This window comes from Gadus chalcogrammus, chromosome 18 (genome assembly GCF_026213295.1).
Source record: "Gadus chalcogrammus isolate NIFS_2021 chromosome 18, NIFS_Gcha_1.0, whole genome shotgun sequence".
NCBI lineage: Eukaryota > Metazoa > Chordata > Actinopteri > Gadiformes > Gadidae > Gadus > Gadus chalcogrammus.
Window position 1 is genome coordinate 19,337,334 of NC_079429.1, and position 20,898 is coordinate 19,358,231.

Consider the following 20,898-nt stretch of genomic DNA (forward strand, 5'->3'; position numbering starts at 1 on the left):
CATTCTATTGAAAGCTAGATTGGTTCTTATACGGACAGTATTAAGAACCAATAGAGAGAGGAAGAGGAAGGAGAGGGACAGAAGAGATGGCAAGGTTATTATTGTATGTGTGTGGGTGGGTGTTGTTTATTTTGAAAGACTGCCTATATCCTTATATTATGTCCTTTCAAATATGTCTCTATATAATACAATGATAGGCATTTGACTCAGACCTGAGACCCGAGCAAACATAAGAGCAGCAGTGCGTTCTTCAAACCTCTGGTGACCCGTTTCAGCCTTCTGATTTACTTCCTGGTCCCGTGATGAACTTCAAGGGTCCAAACATACAGTGTGAGGTTTAGGACAGGGGGGCAAATGGGTATCTAGAGGAGGCCACCATGCCTTGGTAATGTGTGTGCACTGCGCGCACTTGATTTCTTTTTGCGGTAATATTCTATTCATATTAGGCTGAAACATAACTTAATAGGCTACATGAATACACATAACTGTTGATGGTCAGGATCCTAATTTTGCATAACCTTTACAGTCAAGTAGGCAAATATTAACGATGACAAACAAATAGGAAATTTTTCTGAGGTAATTTACTAAAGTAAAGGCTATTAAGTAGTCATGCTCTTAGAAGCAATCCTCCAAAAAAATATATATTATGGAAACACTGACTTCTATCTATTAACTCAAAATGACTAATCTGAATTATATCATATACCATACATTATAGGACGCTGTGTATAGTAGGATGGGTCATATTGTCATAGGGTTATTCTCGTGTTCTTATGTCCATCAAACAACAGCTCCCTTTTTAAAGTCAGTGTGTCTGATTGGTGCAACATAAGAAAGCATCATGTTCCTTTTAACATTGTTATCTTATCTTTATTATCACAATCCATATCATCCCAATAACTTGAACTAATCTTGGCGGAATCATTGATAAACCTAGTAGTATTACTGGTATTGGCCTGCAGGGTGCATGACATCAATTGGTTTACCTGTAGTTTATCAAAGGATAGAAACAATTAGTAGCAGAATATATTGCTAAAGTGATGATACATTTGTAAACGTTTTGAAATGAGTTTAGTCAAGAGAGCGATAGAAACGCATTATTGGTGTTGAATTATGGCCAAGGCTCTGAATCGACATTTTTTAACGGCTCTGGTAACGCAGGAAAGCGCGTTACTATAGTCTAGTAAAGTAGTGTAGTTACCGATATTTTAAATGTAATGCTTTACTTTACTGCGTTACCCAAAAAAGTAATATCGTTATTGTAACGCGTTACTTTGTAATGCGTTACCCCCAACACTGCCTATCGGTAAGGCAAAGACATGTAGGGATGTGTAGGGACCCTAGTCATGCTACTGCAGAGGTTTGGTACTATTTTTAACAATATTAGTGGTTAAAAAATGTCGATTTTGTAAGCATTCACACTGCCCCTAGCCAATAACATGGCAGCCATTTGGGCTGTTACATTGCTCCGGACGTTCGCGGGCAAGCTCTGTACTCGACTATCAATGAAAAAAGTGTCTGGAGGGCTTATTTTAAGGGTCTTCATGCCAAAAAAGACCCTGGGTTCAATTTTCGCCGGAATTACACTTTAGGTGCGTTCAGACCAAAACCCGAAGTGAATATATTACTCGTGTTACTCACGGAGCAACCTTGTGCAAACCGCAAACGTTGTCAATTTTTTATCAAAAGTTTTATCAGGAGTTAAGCCAAAATTAAGCCAATATTCGATGTCGAGTGAACAGGGGCAAATTTTCGTTATCACGCAAAAATGGTTGTGAACTTCGCCATTTGCGCCGCAGCATCTGAGCCATTGGCTGGCGAAAAGTTATCATCTATTCGCGACTATCTTTCTATTCGTGTTCCATTACAATGCTGTACTTCTCTAGTTGTGTTTATCATCAACGATGGGTCATTGTTCTTTAAGATATTAGGAATAAATAATTGATCACAGATGCATTACCTCAGTTGTGCATAACTGAGGTCGACAGAGTGTGAATGGGATGGGGATTAAGAGGCAGAATGCATCAAATATACGTAGTAGTTAGACCCTGACCCTGTAGTACTACAGGCTTAGGGGTCCGGGGCTGTGCTCTATTAGTGGACTAGACAGGTCCCCTATCGAGCCAGACCGGACCCCTAAGTATTTTGGCAGACCATCGTATGTTTTGCCATTCTTTAGCTTGGATTTGCTGCAGGCTTTAGAGGTTTTGAGTGCAGGACCCTAAAGCTCCACTCATTAGCATTATACCTGCGGGTCTCTCCGCTATCCCTCGAGAGCCGGGCGGTGTATGTAGAGGGTCTCTGGTTGACTAAGGGGACCAGAAGACACATCCCAAATGGGTCTCTGAGTTACAGCTCTCTGTGGGTCCTGAGGTTACATTGGCTTCGGCTCTAGATGATCGAAGCAATAATGAAGTATTTTTATGTTCTGATCGGGATGGTGTTTCAGGTGCTTTGATGGTTGTTTAGAATTGCCAGGACAGGAATCATTAGTCAGTGCTTCTAGAATACATCTCAGAACTACAATCACATCTAGGCTGTTAAAAAAAGCTTGAACTGGTTCATTGGTGCTTTTTCATGTGTTTGCAATTGGACTTGGAATCACTGACCCCCATTCACTTATTTTTTTCTTTCTTTTCTTATTACCATACTTTATAATTGCTAGCTCACAAAATCGTTTTGTGATTTATATTTCTGTTAAAGGAGCATTTCACCGGTGGAGGCATGAATATGTATTGAAATTGGGTCCTATATGTAGTCGAATGATAAAATAAAATTCTAATTTGGTGCTGTCTTGACTGAGAAAAGGCAGAAAGTGACTTTTTGGCGCTTGTGGATTGAAGACAACAACTCCCACCATGCACCACGATGCCCAGCTTCGCTGGCCATTCCCGCTGATCTAGATCTCCGCCTATCGGACACCTCGCTGTTCCATCTACCAAGCTGATACAGCAAGACTGCTTGAAAATCATTTCACACAACATTTCTAGTAAAGATCCAGTACCTTCAGCCATTGTACTTCAGTTTTATCACCAGCCTCTGTTAGCTTAGCTTCAGACGCTGTGGATGTTAGTTTCTGCTGGTGAAGTCCCACCCACTGGCACTGCTCTAATAGGTCAGTAGCGTCAGTGGGTCCCACACCCTATAGGGGGGTGGGACTAGTGCTTGTAGTCTTACGAGAATCCTCCCCTCTTACACTTCCTATTTACTTCTACGCAAAAATCGTCATATTGCGTCATCTTAAACAGGAAGTGTTGGAGATCGATACGGATATCTCCAGTCTCTCCAGAAAATAAGGGAATTATGCAGGACCATTCAAAAATATGAGTGGGTTTCTAACGATACAAAGCTTAATGGAAATGGGTGAAGTTTCCCTTCAACCTCATTGATAAAAAGCTAATTCTGACCAAACCGAGCCAATGTCGTCTGGGACATAAAGTCAAGACATCAGCCAATATCACAGCCCAGATAAAGGACATTCCTTTGAAAATCGAAGCCCAAAGTTATTCGATTTCAGTATGCACACAGAAATAAATTATTCCCGACACACTATTTTATGAAACTGAATTGTAAATGTTTTATTACGAAGCAAATTACCAGTGATAAATGCACTTATTTGGAAGCGCTGTCTTTCAGATGTCCTATCTTTGCTGAGAAAGACCTCTCATGTATCCTTAGTTTCTCGCTGAAGTCCGCCTGGAAAACACACAGACAGACAGACAGACAGACAGACAGACAGACAGACAGACACACACACAAATATAAAGAGGACAATAGATAAACACATTTCTAAAGGACAAATTAACGTTTGACCATTTAGGATAAATAAAGTTACAAAGTTTGTAATGTTAAAGACCTAATGATCATTCCTTGGCATGCATTGAGTCATTCCCCTGGAGTAAAACATGTAAAATAAGGAAGACCTCCCCCTCTTGATTTATTGTTCCATCGCCATTTCGGAGAGGAAATTATTTGAGTCTTTGCCAGGGAAAAGCAAACCTTCGCTGTCACCGAGTCATTCCTACTCCTTGACCTGCAGCTGTCCTCAGAAGAGCAGCTTTAGTTACTACAGAGTCAATGTTGGGCCCCAATTAGACCTGTCAATTGTTTGCTCCTGTGTTTAATGGCTATAAGGACATACTTTCATTACATCAGTTACTGTATACTCTCCAGAAATGAAACTGTTCCCATGAAGGTTTTCCCCTCATCCATATGCTTGCCAATTTTTCTGCAACTTAGACCATATAAGGTATGATGAGAGCCACATGCCCAGAAGGCCCCCCCACGGACGCACACATGCGCACACACACACACACACACACACACACACACACACACACACACACACACACACACACACACACACACACACACACACACACACACACACACACACACACACACACACACACACACACACACACACACACACACACACACGGAGCAAGGGAGTTTTTCCTCCACTTGTTTTCATTTTGCAAACACAGAGGGGAGAGAGAGACAGAGAGAGAGAGAGAGAGAAAGAGAGAGAAAGAGAGCGAGAGAGAGAGAGAGAGAGAGAGACAGAAGGAGACAGAGAGAGACAGAGAGAGAGAGAGAGAGAGAGAGAGAGAGAGAGAGAGAGAGAGAGAGAGAGAGAAAAACAGTATTTTATTAAGCATAATATAACAGTAAAGGGTCAAAGTGCAAAGTAAATTCATAACCGTTTCCTGAATCAAACTATTGACATGGTATAGTGCTCTGAAGATGTGTGTTCCTTCATGATGCTTCACTGCACCAAAAGCAGCAACTGAAATGATATTGCTGTCAACTCTCATATGAGCCACTCGGAGGTCTAAGAGGAGCAGGACTCATGGAGACTGACAGGAGCAAGGTGACAATCTCCTCCACCTGTGTGTGTGTGTGTGCGGTTATGTTGGTTTGTGTGTGTCTTTGTGTGTGTCTGTGTCTGTGTGCGTGTCCGTGCATGCTGTTATATATGTGTGTGTGTGCACTGGTTAGGTTTCGAAAGACCAAACCGTCCCTATGTAGCTGTTCAGGACCTGGTTAAAACAAGAGCGCTCTCTCTTTCTCTTTCTAATACCAACAAATTCAGTTATACTATTACTGCCCCTGGCCGACATAGCCTATATAGTCTATAATACTAAACGTATAGCCTACATACATAATATATAGCCTATATACAAAACATATAGCCTATAAACAAAATATATAGCCTATATACAAAACATGTAGCCTATATACAAACACACAGGTATAGCCTATGTAATAAATATATAGCCTATGTACTGAATATCTAGCCTATGTAAATATATAGCTTGAATACAAAATATAAAGCCTATTTACTAAATATATAGCCTATGTACTAAATATATAGCCTATATACTAAATATATAGCCTACGTACTAAATATATAGTCTATATACTAAATATATAATAATAATAATAATAATAATAATAATAATAATACATTTAATTTAGAGGCGCCTTTCAAGACACCCAAGGTCACCTTACAGAGCATATAGTCATCAAAAATTGTTTAAAAAAACAAACAAGACATTGTGGAAAAATAAAAAAAAAATAAAAATAAAATAAACTTAATAAATAAAAATAAATAAATAAAACAAAAACAAGACCAAAAAAAAAAAAAAATCAAAACAGTGATCAGTTAGACGTTGTGTGCGAGTTGGAACAGGTGAGTTTTGAGTTGTGACTTGAAGGTTGTAATGGTGTCTGACTGTTTTATGTGTTTATATAGCCTCTGTACTAAATATATAGCCTATGTACTAAATATATAACCTATATACTAAGGGAGGCCATCCCTCCAGCGTTGTGTTGTTGGAGGCTAGCCCTCCCATGCGTGGTGGTGTTGGAGGCTAGCCCTCCCTAGCGCGGTGTGGTGGTGTTGGAGGCTAGCCCTCCCCAGCGTGGTGTGGTGGTGTTGGTACCTGGAGGCTCCCCATCATCTCCTCGGCCAGCTCCGACATCACCTCCTCCACCTCCTGGATAGACCACTGCCCAACGTCCTCCTCCTCCTCCTCCTCCACCACCAACTCTCTCGGCCGCCCTTCACTGTTGTCTGCCTGCTGTTCACCCCCTGACTCCTCCTGATTGGCCTGTGTGAGACAAACACAAGGTCAGCCAGGAAGTAGTCTAAAAGCCTGTCTCAAAGGTTTTAAAGTTCAACTTGACAAAGCACACGGCCATAGGCCATAGGATTAGACAGAATTGATTTGTAACTACTACTGTGTGATAGGAGACAGAATGTGATCAACACTGCAACTTTAAGAGAGCACAATGTGAACAATGTGTTTGTGGGGTACGCCATATAGCTATATAGAAAGAACGGCCTTGATTTGGTTCCCTCATCCTCAGCTTGTATCAATCATGTCCTCTGCTGTAGCAATGTAAACCTGAATATCAGAAGCAGGGTCTGTCCCTGTCCAGTGTCGATCACAGTCCAGCCCATGACCAACCCTCAGCGCCCTCCCGGTAATGGCTTTACTCAGCCATGGGGTGGTTGAGAGTACACAGTAGATCTATGTTCTTGTCTCGGTCTCTTTCTGAGTGACACAAAACAATCACTTCGATCATTGACCATTGCACAGCGCAAATGGTTGATGAATGATTCAGTGTTTTGTGTGGTTTCAGTGTTTTAAATACTATTTAATGGGATAGGTTATGCATGTTGAAGATGTCCCTGCAGATATACTCTAGTCGTCTATTTTTATTCTAAATAACAAACACTGGCATTTTAAATGGCCCTTAATTCCATCCTTCAACCAAGTGTTCATGTCATGCTCCACAATGCAGAGCTTCTAGAAGGATCCCGGGTTCATGTCAGAGGTTCAGGGACAGAGGCTGGCAGTGACACCAAGTGAAGAATTTATAAAAACAAACAGAAAAAAGTTGAAACATTGTCACACTACACTCATCGTTACCTCTCGTATTAGGCTAAAATAAATTAAATAGTAGATGAGAGACACCTCTTCTATTATTTCATTTGTAGGCCTTTGATTTTAAAGGTTTTAACTTTTCACTTATAGCCTACTACATCGATCTTTACTAAAATCTGACGAACAAAAACATATTTTATTGCCATTTCAATTATTTTGAGCGTCCAGTAAAGGGCTTTCTAAATCAAATGTCCTATTGCTATCATCATTAGGTATTTACAGTGTAACTGTGGAAACCTATTGTTATTGTTGCGTTTGGGTCTTATTATTTATATTTGGAAGCGCCCGTATCTCAACCTCTGAGTGGTAAAAAGTTTTCAGTCCTTTAGGCGTCCCTCTTACTTAGTTCTCGAAATAGGTTTGGTGCCAACATTCCTAAAGGGGGCGCTATAACTTCTTGGTTCGGTTAACGCACGGCTTGGCCACGCCTTATTTCGCATGCTGATAATTTTGTCATGGGAGCCATAATGTACGTCTGGGTAGATTTTGCGGTACATTAACGTAGAAAATCTTGTTATTCATAACCATATCGTCAAATGAAAAAAACATGTTCATATTCATGATCTATGCACTTTCCTGATGAAGATTTTTTTAATGGTATTGATTGAGTAGAAAATGAATGAGTAACGGCCAATTCAATATATATGCTCATTTGCAAATATTATTCTACCAACCACAAGCCAGCTTCAGAAGGAAGCAGAGGCTCCTCAGCCCTCTGCCACACACATGATTCACCAGAATCTCTCCTCCTACATGTATAATGACACCTCACTGCCACAAGCCCTCCTTCTTGGTGACTCTACCGTCAAGGGAGTCAAACTTCCAGCTTGTATCACGTACTGTCTGTTTAATGGTAAGATTAGTGATTTCATTAATCTTTTACCTCAACTTCTTCTCTGACATACGTCAGTCAAAATAGTCATTATGCATGATGGGACTAAATGATATAATAGACTATATATAATCCGCCAGACTGCATCTAGAATTTGAGGAACTATGTTTTAAAATTGAATCCTTGGGAATGTGCTGCTTTCTATCAGGTCCCATCCCTCCTCCTTCTAGGGGCTCTGAATATTTTAATCGTCTTTATGGACTGCATCAATGGCTATGCCACTTCTGTCGAGCTGCTGGTTTTAATTTTATTTCCAACTTTGATTCCTTTTGGACTAGGCATGACCTCTTTAACACTGACCGATTCCACCCCAGCAGGGAGGGAATCAGGCTGCTCACCTCCAACCTATTGAACTACATAGCCTTTGGTATTGACTGACACCATGCTCAGCCGGATCCTCCTCTAGTCCTCCCACGCTCCGGAGCAATGCACTATCCCTGTATTAACTAGGCCAAGAAAAACACGCTGCCCTCAGTGCCAACATCATAAACCTGCTACCTGTGTCACAGCAGGCCTTTTGCTCTACTACTCCACCTATCGCGTCTCCACAGGCTCTCATTACTGTACAAATCTAATCAAAAAAGGAGAAGTAGGAATAAATGCTCCCAGGTATGTGGGCCTAATCCTACCTGTTCCTAAGAAACCATACCTCCCATTGGAAAAAAACACTACTCTAATAGTAAAGCTTGCTCTGCTGAACATCTGGTCACTCATAAAAAAGTAGTTTTTAATCAACGATCTTATCTGTACAGATAAACTTGACTTCCTACTTTTTACGGAAACTTGGCTTGACTCAGTAAACTATAACATTACCCTTTTTGAATCTTCTCCCCCCAAATACAACTTCATGAGTGTCAACCGTGAAAATAGACGAGGGGGAGGAATAGCTAAAACTTTCAAAGCTTCTTTTCAGTGTCAACAGTAATTTTACGGCGACTACGCCTTTTATGAATATCTTTGTGTAGTCATTAAATGTTGTCCCAGAATCCTGCTGTTAACCATCTATAGACCCCCTCATTTACCAGCTGCAGTTTTCCTTGAAGAATTCTGTGAATTGCTGTCAGAAATCTATGTTCATTTTGACAGCATTGTTATATCGGGTGATTTCAACATCCATGTAGATAATCCTGAAAAAACTCATGCAAGAGATTTTCTGGCGGTGACAGACACTTTCAACCTGACACAATACATGCAGGACCCCACTCATTCTCAGGGCCACACACTCGATTTTGTCATCACAAAAGGTCTAACAGTCTCTACACATGTTGTTGACCTAGCCTTATCTGACCACTGTTGTACTTTCTTTTGAAGTCTATATCTCCCCTTACAACCAGAATAGCTCTATGATGATTAGAAAGAGAGCTATAAATGACAACACTTGTGATCTTTTTGAGCAAGCACTCTTAGAGTCCACAAGCCCATTCCCACAGACCGCTGATGACTTACTAGAAAACATCAACATAAGAATGACACATATAATGGATGACATTGTTCAATCAAACTGAAGAAATCCGATCCCGATCCCAAATCCGCGATGCAAACAACACTTGTGCGTTTGCATCTTTTTTTACAAGCAAAGTAGAGAACATTAGACAGCAGATATCATCCACATCGCATAGGATTACTCACATTGATCAGCCAACTACTCGGAGTAATGAGTTTACTACTTCATTACTGACCGGCATTTTTCCCTAATATGACATAAGTCCCTTAAAATGGCTGTTGTTAAGCCTCTACTTAGAAATAACTATCTGGATGGGTCTATCTTCAACAACTAAAGGTCCATATCAAACGTACCCTTACCTGTCAGGTTTCAGAGAATATCATAGCACTGAAACAGCCCTTATAAAAGTAGCAAATGATATTCGGCTAAACCATGACCATGGCAAACCACAGTTCTGATGCTGTTGGATCTCAGTGCAGCTATCGACTCTGTTGACCACAGCATATTACTGCATAGACTTTAGCACTGTGTGGGTCTCTATTGCATTGTCATCAGCTGGCTTAGGACCCATTTAGAGCATATACGTTTTTATGTGTCCATTGGAAATATGACCTCAACACCTACGTCCTTAACCTGCGGTTTCCCTCAGGGTTCCATCCTAGGGCCATCCTTTTGTTTGATCTGTATATGCTCTCGCTTGGCCACATAATAAAGATTCACTCGATCTGCTACCATAGCTATGGCGATGACACACAGATATACTTAGCACTGTCTCCAAATGAATTTGCCCCCCTAGGATCCCTCTATCGATGTCTTAGTCAAGTTAAAAACTGGATGTCACAAAACCTTGTTAAACTGACCACCAACAAGACTGAAGTCATAATTTTTGGAAAAAAGGAGCATAGACATACTCGGCACAAAAGGTAGCCTACACCGGGAAAAATCTTGGAGTCAATATTGACAGTGACCTAAGTTCCAGTAGCCACATGAAGGTAAACACAAAATCTGCTTAGTAATTTCCATATTTTTGTTTTATTTAAACTATTTTCATCTATGTGATCTTTTTATGATATGATTTTTAACTATTTTAATCTATGTGATTTTTTGCCTTGAACTTGCCTTGCCTTGAATAACTCTGGGACTGCTTGCAGTCCCAACATTGCTGATTATAATTATAATTATTGTTATTGTTATATGTCATCATCATCCTTCCATCCGTATCCTACCTCTTCTTGCTCCTGGCTGAGTGGCAGGTCTAGGTCCTGGTCAGCTGACATCCCCTCTTCCAATGGAGCGATTGCATCTTGACAAATCACTTCAATGGTTCTCTGGAGCAGAGAAGGTAGATGAATTGTCATATGAACTTGTATGCACTTGTACAGATGCACAGTGCCCCCCCCCCCCCCCCCTCCCACACACACACACACACACACACACACACACACACACACACACACACACACACACACACACACACACACACACACACACACACACACACACACACACAGACACAGACACACACATACACACACTATATTACAAGAAGTCTCACCTCTATTCCTATAAGAGCCTGTTCTCTTGGGATGGTGAAGAGGAGTTCATACAGTCTGTAATGCTGGAAGAGGCTGTTTACAAAAGGTTAAATTAAGTAACTCTCTGAAAATCCACCAATAATGAGTGAATGCTACACCTGGTTAAAGAAGCCCTGGCCAGAATAAATCAATTCACACAGCAAGATTCCCTTAATGGATTGTCTCGTTTACAGACTCATCTCATTCCTGAGAAGCTGTGTAGTTTACATATTTTTTGATGTTATAAATAGCTGCGGTAAAAACGTAGCAAACTTATGGTTTGAATAACAACATTATAAGCTATTCATACTTATTTCATATATTGAGTTTACTCTTTTTCTTTCTATACTAGTCTTGAATTAAAGATGTATGATGAAACACATGGGGGAGGACGGCGACCTGTTTGTGACGTGCTCTACCAGGGCAGTGGCTTGCTCTGCACTGAGAAGAGGAACGCCCGCCCCCTGCTGGAGGGCACCGTTCAGTGCGTTGGCTAAATCCATCCAGTTCTCCACAAATCCAACTCCCTTATCTAGAAGATGACCGGAAAACCCACACATTTGAAATCAGGCACATCGCTGGTGGCATTTCTTTGAAACGTTGAAAATAAATCCTTAGATTTACCATATCCAATGACTAGCAGGTTGAATCATCGAGATTTAGCAACAAAGATTGTTCCTGAATCAATTGGATATGGCAAAAATTAGGATTTATTTTTACGTAATGAAACATTAATACAAAAAGTAACTAAACAACAAGACCAATTTGTTTAAATAATACCTTCGAAATAAATCCACATTAATGATATGCATGATTATGAGCTTTGCTTTGCCTATTGCCTGACAGAGCGTTTACATTGAACATGTGGGGTACATCTCTGAACATCTAAGTCCAGACACGATGCTCTGTGTTTCCTCTTATTTTGTGACCTCCTTTGATGTTGTCCAGCAGCCTTTGGAAAACGGCCATGCTGAAGGAGATCTGGGCGGGGCTGAAGCCCGACTCCTTGGCCCACCAGAACCCAGAGCTGTAGTAGTCGAGCAGGGCCACCTCTCTCATGCAGCTCTGTCTCTGGCCCAGGCCAACGGCCACTTCCAACTCTCTGCAAAACAACAACAATCTAATTAATAGGATAGCCTATAGCATCTCACTTGATAGCCATTGGCTCTTATGATACAACAAACTGCAGGTTGTGATTAAAGAACAGCTAGATTGATTGCTGATGGTTTAGATTCTAGACTCGATTGCAGGCCAGCTGGACAATGTCTGGAATAAATTAGATGCAGACCTGGTGAGGCAGCTGTCAGACGGCTATAAGACGGATTGATGAGAGTTGTAATTTATCAATGATATATGCATGCGAGGTTTTCACGTGAAAGTTGAAGGTGAGCAGCTTAAACGACACGGAGCCGATTTGTTGGTGAAACCCAATAAGTCTTGTGCATTTCTGAAACCATGTCCCAGGGTGGTTTCAAGTATATCCGGACCTATGCGGTTTCGTGTTAGGATTCGTGTGGACGCCTGAAACGCAAACGAAGACGTCATTGCCCCCCCACTATGGAGTCAGTTTCCTGCCATAATTCAAACCTGAAAAAAAAAGTTTCAAAGGCTTGTAAGTCTGGGTTTGAAAACTCAACACCTTGTAATAAAGGTTTTGCAACACTGAAAAAAGAGATTATAACCTGAAAAAAAATAAAACTAAAATTCAAACATCTGTAAACATGATTTTGTGTTCTATTTTATCTTCTTCATCATTTTCAGCAACACATTTTCAAAGTTCAAACAATTTCACCAGCGCATTTGCAGAGTTTCAAATCTGGCACTGTTCTGAACGGTGTATTTCATTGTTGCCCGGTTTTGAAACCTTGTAAATGGGATTCTGCAAACAGGTGTTCATACATTGAGAAATACGTTTTGAAAGGTTGAATATTTAGTTTTAAAAACTTGTAAAGGTGTACGTTTACGACATTGCAACGTATTTTTTCAGAACTGACTTTTCAGAGATTTGAGCGCAAGCTTTGAGTCACGTGAATATTGGCAGTGTTCTGACGCCACTCGTTTTGAAACTCCTGACAGTCGAATCTATGGCAAGCCGAATTGTCATTTATTAACTAAGTTTGACTATCCTGAATTTACATTGCAGATATCTGCAATTCAGTTTCGCCTAGTCAAAACTAACATTTCGGATATCCGCAACTACATTCCTCCTATTCGCAATTGTCATTTTAGATATCCACAAAGACATTCCTCCTAGGCGAAATTACGTCATTTTCGCCATTCATGTCTATGGGGTTTCTCATTGCGGATATCTACAATTCAGTTGCGGATATCCACTTTGTGAATTACGGATATCTGCAACTGAATTGTAGATATCTGTAATTCCAGTTTGAGATATCTACAATTTGATTCTGACTAGTCATAATTCCAGTTCAAGATATCTTTAATTCACCTCAATTCAAGATATCTACATGTCCCTTTTCAGATATCTTAAATTAAGTTTTGATTAGGCGAAATGAAGTTGTAGATATCTCTAACTGGAGTTACGACTAGTCAAAATGACGTTGTAGATATCTCTAACTGGAGTTACGACTAGTCAAAATGACGTTGTAGATATCTATTATCAAGTTATAGATATCTTGAAAGGAATTTTGATTAGAGATATCTATATGGCAAGCCGAATTGACATTTATTAACTAAGTTTGACTATCCGGAATTTACATTGTAGATATCAACAACTTCATTCAAGATATCTGTTACGTAGTTGTGACTAGTCGAAACGACAGTTAGAGATATCTGTGACGTAGTTTTGACTAGTCTAAACGATAGTTAGAGATATCTGTAATTCAGTTTTGACTAGGCGAAACTGAATTATAGATATCTGCAATGACTTCACGGAAAACGACATTCAACTCGTCACACATCTTAAATGACAATTGCAGATATCTGTAATTCAGTTTCGCCTAGGCAGAATGAAAGTTAAAGATATCTCAAACGTCATTTGAGTGTTGGGCATTACGTTTTAGATATCCAGAATTACGTAATTTCCCCTTGCCGCCATAATCAAAGAAGAAGTGGGTTCATTTCCGAATGGAATAAGAAAGGAGCAGTCATGGCGTTGGCTGTGATCGAAAAGATCACGAGAAAATATGGAGCGATGTAATCAGTGAATTGTGTGAATTATGATTGAACGAGGAGCTGCTCCGCTCCCGCTTAAAGTAAACGGTCCTATAATTTTTCATTACAGATATCTGAAACGTCATTACAGATATCTGAAACGTCATTACAGATATCTGAAACGTCATTTCGCCTTGTCAAAACTCGAATTCAAGATATCTTTAATTCAGTTTCGCCTAGGCAGAATGAAAGTTAAAGATATCTACAATTGTAGATATCTCTAATCAAAATTCCTTTCAAGATATCTATAACTTGATATTAGATATCTACAACGTCATTTCGCCTAGTCGTAACTCCAGTTAGAGATATCTACAACGTCATTTTGACTAGTCGTAACTCCAGTTGGAGATATCTACAACTTCATTTCGCCTAGTCAAAACTTAATTTAAGATATCTAAAAAGGGACATGTAGATATCTTGAATTGAGGTGAATTAAAGATATCTTGAACTGGAATTATGACTAGTCAGAATCAAATTGTAGATATCTGAAACTGGAATTACAGATATCTACAATTCAGTTGCAGATATCCGTAATTCACAAAGTGGATATCCGCAACTGAATTGTAGATATCCGCAATGAGAAACCCCATAGACATGAATGGCGAAAATGACGTCATTTCGCCTAGGAGGAATGTCTTTGTGGATATCTGAAATGACAATTGCGGATAGGAGGAATGTAGTTGCGGATATCCGAAATGTTAGTTTTGACAAGGCGAAACTGAATTGCAGATATCTGCAATGTAAATTCCGGATAGTCAAACTGAGTTAATAAATGACAATTCGGCTTGCCATATATCTACAATTGTAGATATCTTTAACTTTCATTCTGCCTAGGCGAAACTGAATTATAGATATCTTGAATTCGAGTTTTGACTAGGCAAAATGACGTTTCAGATATCTGTAATGACGTTTCAGATATCTGTAATGACGTTTCAGATATCTGTAATGACAAATTATAGGACCGTTTACTTTAAGCGGGAGCGGAGCAGCTCCTCGTTCAATCATCATTCACACAATTCACTGATTACATCGCTCCATATTTTCTCGTGATCTTTTCGATCACAGCCAACGCCATGACTTCTCCTTTCTTATTCCATTCGGAAATTAACCCACTTCTTCTTTGATTATGGCGGCAAGGGGAAATTACGTATTTCTGGATATCTAAAACGTAATGCCCAACACTCAAATGACGTTTGAGATATCTTTAACTTTCATTCTGCCTAGGCGAAACTGAATTACAGATATCTGCAATTGTCATTTAAGATGTGTGATGAGTTGAATGTCGTTTTCCGTGAAGTCATTGCAGATATCTGTAATTCAGTTTCGCCTAGTCAAAACTGAATTACAGATATCTCTAACAGTCGTTTCGTATGGCAAGCCGAATTGTCATTTATTAACTCAGTTTGACTATCCGGAATTTACATTGCAGATATCTGCAATTCAGTTTCGCCTAGTCAAAACTAACATTTCGGATATCCGCAACTACATTCCTCCTATCCGCAATTGTCATTTCAGATATCCACAAAGACATTCCTCCTAGGCGAAATTACGTCATTTTCGCCATTCATGTCTATGGGGTTTCTCATTGCGGATATCTACAATTCAGTTGCGGATATCCACTTTGTGAATTACGGATATCTGCAACTGAATTGTAGATATCTGTAATTCCAGTTTCAGATATCTACAATTTGATTCTGACTAGTCATAATTCCAGTTCAAGATATCTTTAATTCACCTCAATTCAAGATATCTACATGTCCCTTTTTAGATATCTTAAATTAAGTTTTGACTAGGCGAAATGAAGTTGTAGATATCTCCAACTGGAGTTACGACTAGTCAAAATGACGTTGTAGATATCTCTAACTGGAGTTACGACTAGGCGAAATGACGTTGTAGATATCTAATATCAAGTTATAGATATCTTGAAAGGAATTTTGATTAGAGATATCTACAATTGTAGATATCTTTAACTTTCATTCTGCCTAGGCGAAACTGAATTAAAGATATCTTGAATTCGAGTTTTGACTAGGCGAAATGACGTTTCAGATATCTGTAATGACGTTTCAGATATCTGTAATGACGTTTCAGATATCTGTAATGAAAAATTATAGGACCGTTTACTTTAAGCGGGAGCGGAGCAGCTCCTCGTTCAATCATCATTCACACAATTCACTGATTACATCGCTCCATATTTTCTCGTGATCTTTTCGATCACAGCCAACGCCATGACTGCTCCTTTCTTATTCCATTCGGAAATGAACCCACTTCTTCTTTGATTATGGCGGCAAGGGGAAATTACGTATTTCTGGATATCTAAAACGTAATGCCCAACACTCAAATGACGTTTGAGATATCTTTAACTTTCATTCTGCCTAGGCGAAACTGAATTACAGATATCTGCAATTGTCATTTAAGATGTGTGACGAGTTGAATGTCGTTTTCCTTGAAGTCATTGCAGATATCTATAATTCAGTTTCGCCTAGTCAAAACTGAATTACAGATATCTCTAACTATCGTTTCGACTAGTCAAAACTACGTCACAGATATCTCTAACTGTCGTTTCGACTAGTCACAACTACGTAACAGATATCTTGAATGAAGTTGTTGATATCTACAATGTAAATTCCGGATAGTCAAACTTAGTTAATAAATGTCAATTCGGCTTGCCATAGTTTCGACTAGTCAAAACTACATTACAGATATCTCTAACTGTCGTTTCGACTAGTCACAACTACATTACAGATATCTTGAATGAAGTTGTTGATATCTACAATGTAAATTCCGGATAGTCAAACTTAGTTAATAAATGACAATTCGGCTTGCCATACGAATCTGAAAACGTTCCTGGGGGCCGGACCATTTAGCTCTCAACCTATTGGTTGCTCTCGGCTGACGTACATTCCAATCACATGTGCCGTTCACCGGGCTGTGCGTGATTGACAGTGCTCTGCCGATGACACAAATAGCAAGCGACTTTCGCGGTTGATTTTGATTTCCATTTTCTGGAACCATGGCTGTTTCCCAAAGTGAAGGCTGCAGCCTTGCTAGGACGCGTCCTTGCTAGTCGCGTCCTATGGAGATTCGTGTCATCGGCAGAGCACTATGGCAAGCCGAATTGTCATTTATTAACTCAGTTCGACTATCCGTAATTTACATTGCAGATATCTGCAATTCAGTTTCGCCTAGTCAAAACTAACATTTCGGATATCCGCAACTATATTCCTCCTATCCGCAATTGTAATTTCAGATATCCACAAAGACATTCCTCCTAGGCGAAATGACGTCATTTTCGCCATTCATGTCTATGGGGTTTCTCATTGCGGATATCTACAATTCAGTTGCGGATATCCACTTTGTGAATTACGGATATCTGCAACTGAACTGTAGATATCTGTAATTCCAGTTTGAGATATCTACAATTTGATTCTGACTAGTCATAATTCCAGTTCAAGATATCTTTAATTTACCTCAATTCAAGATATCTACATGTCCCTTTTCAGATATCTTAAATTAAGTTTTGACTAGGCGAAATTAAGTTGTAGATATCTCTAACTGGAGTTACGACTAGTCAAAATTACGTTGTAGATATCTCTAACTGGAGTTACGACTGGGCGAAATGACGTTGTAGATATCTAATATCAAGTTATAGATATCTTGAAAGGAATTTTGATTAGAGATATCTACAATTGTAGATATCTTTAACTTTCATTCTGCCTAGGCGAAACTGAAATAAAGATATCTTGAATTCGAGTTTTGACTAGGCGAAATGACGTTTCAGATATCTGTAATGACGTTTCAGATATCTGTAATGACAAATTATAGGAGCGTTTACTTTAAGCGGGAGCGGAGCATCTCCTCGTTCAATCATCATTCACACTGATTACATCGCTCCATATAGCATATATTTCTTTGACAGCTTTCAATAGAACAACATTCTCTCTCTCCACACATCCCCTGTGTGTGGGCTTGTTCAATTTCATGGCATTTTCTCGTGATCTTTTCGATCACAGCCAACGCCATGACTGCTCCTTTCTTATTCCATTCGTAAATGAACCCACTTCTTCTTTGATTATGGCGGCAAGGGGAAATTACGTATTTCTGGATATCTAAAACGTAATGCCCAACACTCAAATGACGTTTGAGATATCTTTAACTTTCATTCTGCCTAGGCGAAACTGAATTACAGATATCTGCAATTGTCATTTAAGATGTGTGACGAGTTGAATGTCGTTTTCCGTGAAGTCATTGCAGATATCTGTAATTCAGTTTCGCCTAGTCAAAACTGAATTACAGATATCTCTAACTATCGTTTCGACTAGTCAAAACTACGTCACAGATATCTCTAACTGTCGTTTTGACTAGTCACAACTACGTAACAGATATCTTGAATGAAGTTGTTGATATCTACAATGTAAATTCCGGATAGTCAAACTTAGTTAATAAATGTCAATTCGGCTTGCCATAGAGCACTGTCAATCACGAACAGCCCGGTGAACGGCACATGTGATTGGAATGTACGTCAGCCGAGAGCAACCAATAGGTTTAGAGCTAAATGGTCCCGCCCCCAGGAACGTTTTCAGATTCGACTGTCAGGAGTTTCAAAACGAGTGGCGTCAGAACACTGCCAATATTCACGTGACTCAAAGCTTGCGCCTGTGTGGTCAAATCTCTGAAAAGTCGGTGCTGAAAAGTCAGTTCGGAAAAAATACGTTGTAATGTCGTTAACGTACACCTTTACAAGTTTTTAAAACTAAATATTCAACCTTTCAAAACGTATTTCTCAATGTATGAACACCTGTTTGCAGAATCCCATTTACAAGGTTTCAAAACCGGGCAACAATGAAATACACTGTTAGAACAGTGCCAGATTTGAAACGCTGCAAATGCGCTGGTGAAATTGTTTGAACTTTGAAAATGTGTTGCTGAAAATGATGAAGAAGATAAAATAGAACACAAAATCATGTTTACAGATGTTTGAATTTTAGTTTTATTTTTTTTATAATCTCTTTTTTCAGTGTTGCAAAACCTTTATTACAAGGTGTTGAGTTTTCAAACCCAGACTTACAAGCCTTTGAAACTTTTTTTTTCAGGTTTGAAATATGGCAGGAAACTGACTCCATACCCCACCAGCTAGGCGACGTCAGAGTTGCGTTGATTATTATTATTTTTTTATATGTATTATTTTTGTAGCTTTAAACACAGACCCTTGATAAATGTAATTACTAACTGGACATTAAAAAGTATTTCTGATCAATTTAAAAGGTTGAATCTCCTCGTTATAGAATGTTTGTATACATCATGCAGGCTGTATGCGCGCGGGCTTGATGCACTCCACTTTTTTCTGTGGAGAACCGGCGCCTTGAATATTTACTACAGCGTTTCTACAGCTCGATGCGGTTGCGCAATGATTGTTGTGGATATTGTTTTCGACCGTTTCGGCTTCGTGTGGACGGGGTCTAAGCTGACTCACCCCAGAACTTCATCCAGAGTCATCTGCAGCAGAGAGCTGATTCGTTCCTGGCTCATCGCTTCCCATTGGAGGAAACGAGTTCCTTCCTCCTGAACATTAAAGAAAGACCATTAAAACAACATAACTGATGCACACAACGTCTTCAATACGGCTCATGTTTGCGTTTCTCATGTAGCAAGAGAAATAAACCTAAAGTCTACTTTTGGTTCTTCCTTCTCCCCGTTTTCGACCTCTGCGGACATGTTGACGTGTCGTTACCTTGACGACGGGTGGAACCGGATATTAGGCGCGAGTCCACTCCCCCCGCCTGGGCAGTGCGCGTCCACAACTGTGGGGCACAGAGCTTTCATTCATGATGACGCCAATCGCAGCAGATAGTAAATGCTGCCCAATATGGCAAGCCGAATTGACATTTATTAACTACGTTTGACTATCCGGAATTTACATTGTAGATATCAACAACTTGTCAAATTGTCACCATTTACAGACCGCCAAAACCCTCCGCCGTTTTCCTCAATGAATTCTCATCACTACTTACTTCTGTATGTGCAATGTCCCCCACTGTTATCCTCCTTGGTGATTTCAACATCCACATTGACAACCCATCCTGTACTTTTGCTAATGACTTCACATCACTTCTGGACTGTCTTGGCATCACACAACATGTCAACCTCCCAACCCATAACAAAGGTCACATTCTGGATTTAATCTGCTGCACTGACATCACTCCCACTAACCTTGATGTCATTGATTTCCCCATCTCCGACCACAAAGCTGTACTTTTTGACATTCATACCCAACTACACAAAAGCAAGGAACAACGGACCATCTCCTTCAGAAACATCAAACTTATCAACACCACAGACCTCTCCACCATGATCAGCTCCTACCCCAACCCTCCCCCAGCTTCCTCCCTGACTGACCTGGTGACTCACTACAATAACTGCCTCTCCTCCTCCCTCACCACCCTGGCCCCCCTGAAAACCCGTTCAGTCTCATTCACCCACACTGCTCCCTGGTTCACTCCTCATCTGCGCCAGCTCAAAGCCACTGGTCGTCGACTGGAGCGACTCTACAAAAAGACTCAACTCACTGTACACCGCCAAATGTATTCGGACCACCTCCATCACTACAAGAATGCCCTCACTACTGCCAAAACCTCATACTACTCCAACCTCATCAACACTGGTACAGGCAACAGCAGAGTCCTCTTCTCAACAGTCAGCCACTTACTTCAGCCTCCTAAATCTCTCCCTCCAGACATTTCCACCACCCAATGCACTGCGTTCCTTGACTTCTTCAGCTCTAAAATCAACACCATTCACCAACAACTGGCCTCATCTCGCACCCCCTCTGATGACCCACCCTGGATGATCACCTCTGGCCAA

The 20,898-nt window shown here is 40.1% G+C and overlaps 1 protein-coding gene across 3 annotated transcripts; it reads right to left on the reverse strand.

Moving 5' to 3' along the window:
- Positions 1-895: 895 nt before the first annotated feature.
- cabcoco1 (ciliary associated calcium binding coiled-coil 1) lies at positions 896-19,780 on the reverse strand. 3 transcript variants are annotated; one of them, XM_056576611.1, is made up of 9 exons: positions 19,711-19,780; positions 19,511-19,599; positions 11,796-11,968; positions 11,266-11,398; positions 10,848-10,920; positions 10,519-10,620; positions 5,949-6,116; positions 3,598-3,696; positions 896-986 (listed from the first exon to the last, which is right to left on the reverse strand). In XM_056576611.1, the coding sequence occupies exons 1-8, from the start codon at positions 19,750-19,752 to the stop codon at positions 3,613-3,615; spliced, it is 864 nt and encodes a 287-aa protein (XP_056432586.1). In that variant the 5' UTR covers positions 19,753-19,780; the 3' UTR covers positions 896-986; positions 3,598-3,612. The 3 variants fall into 3 exon arrangements, with proteins under 3 accessions (XP_056432586.1, XP_056432585.1, XP_056432587.1); XM_056576610.1 differs by lacking the exon at positions 896-986 and having other exon boundaries at positions 3,507-3,696; XM_056576612.1 differs by lacking the exon at positions 896-986 and having other exon boundaries at positions 3,507-3,696; positions 19,700-19,769.
- Between the last annotated feature and the right edge of the window lie 1,118 nt (positions 19,781-20,898).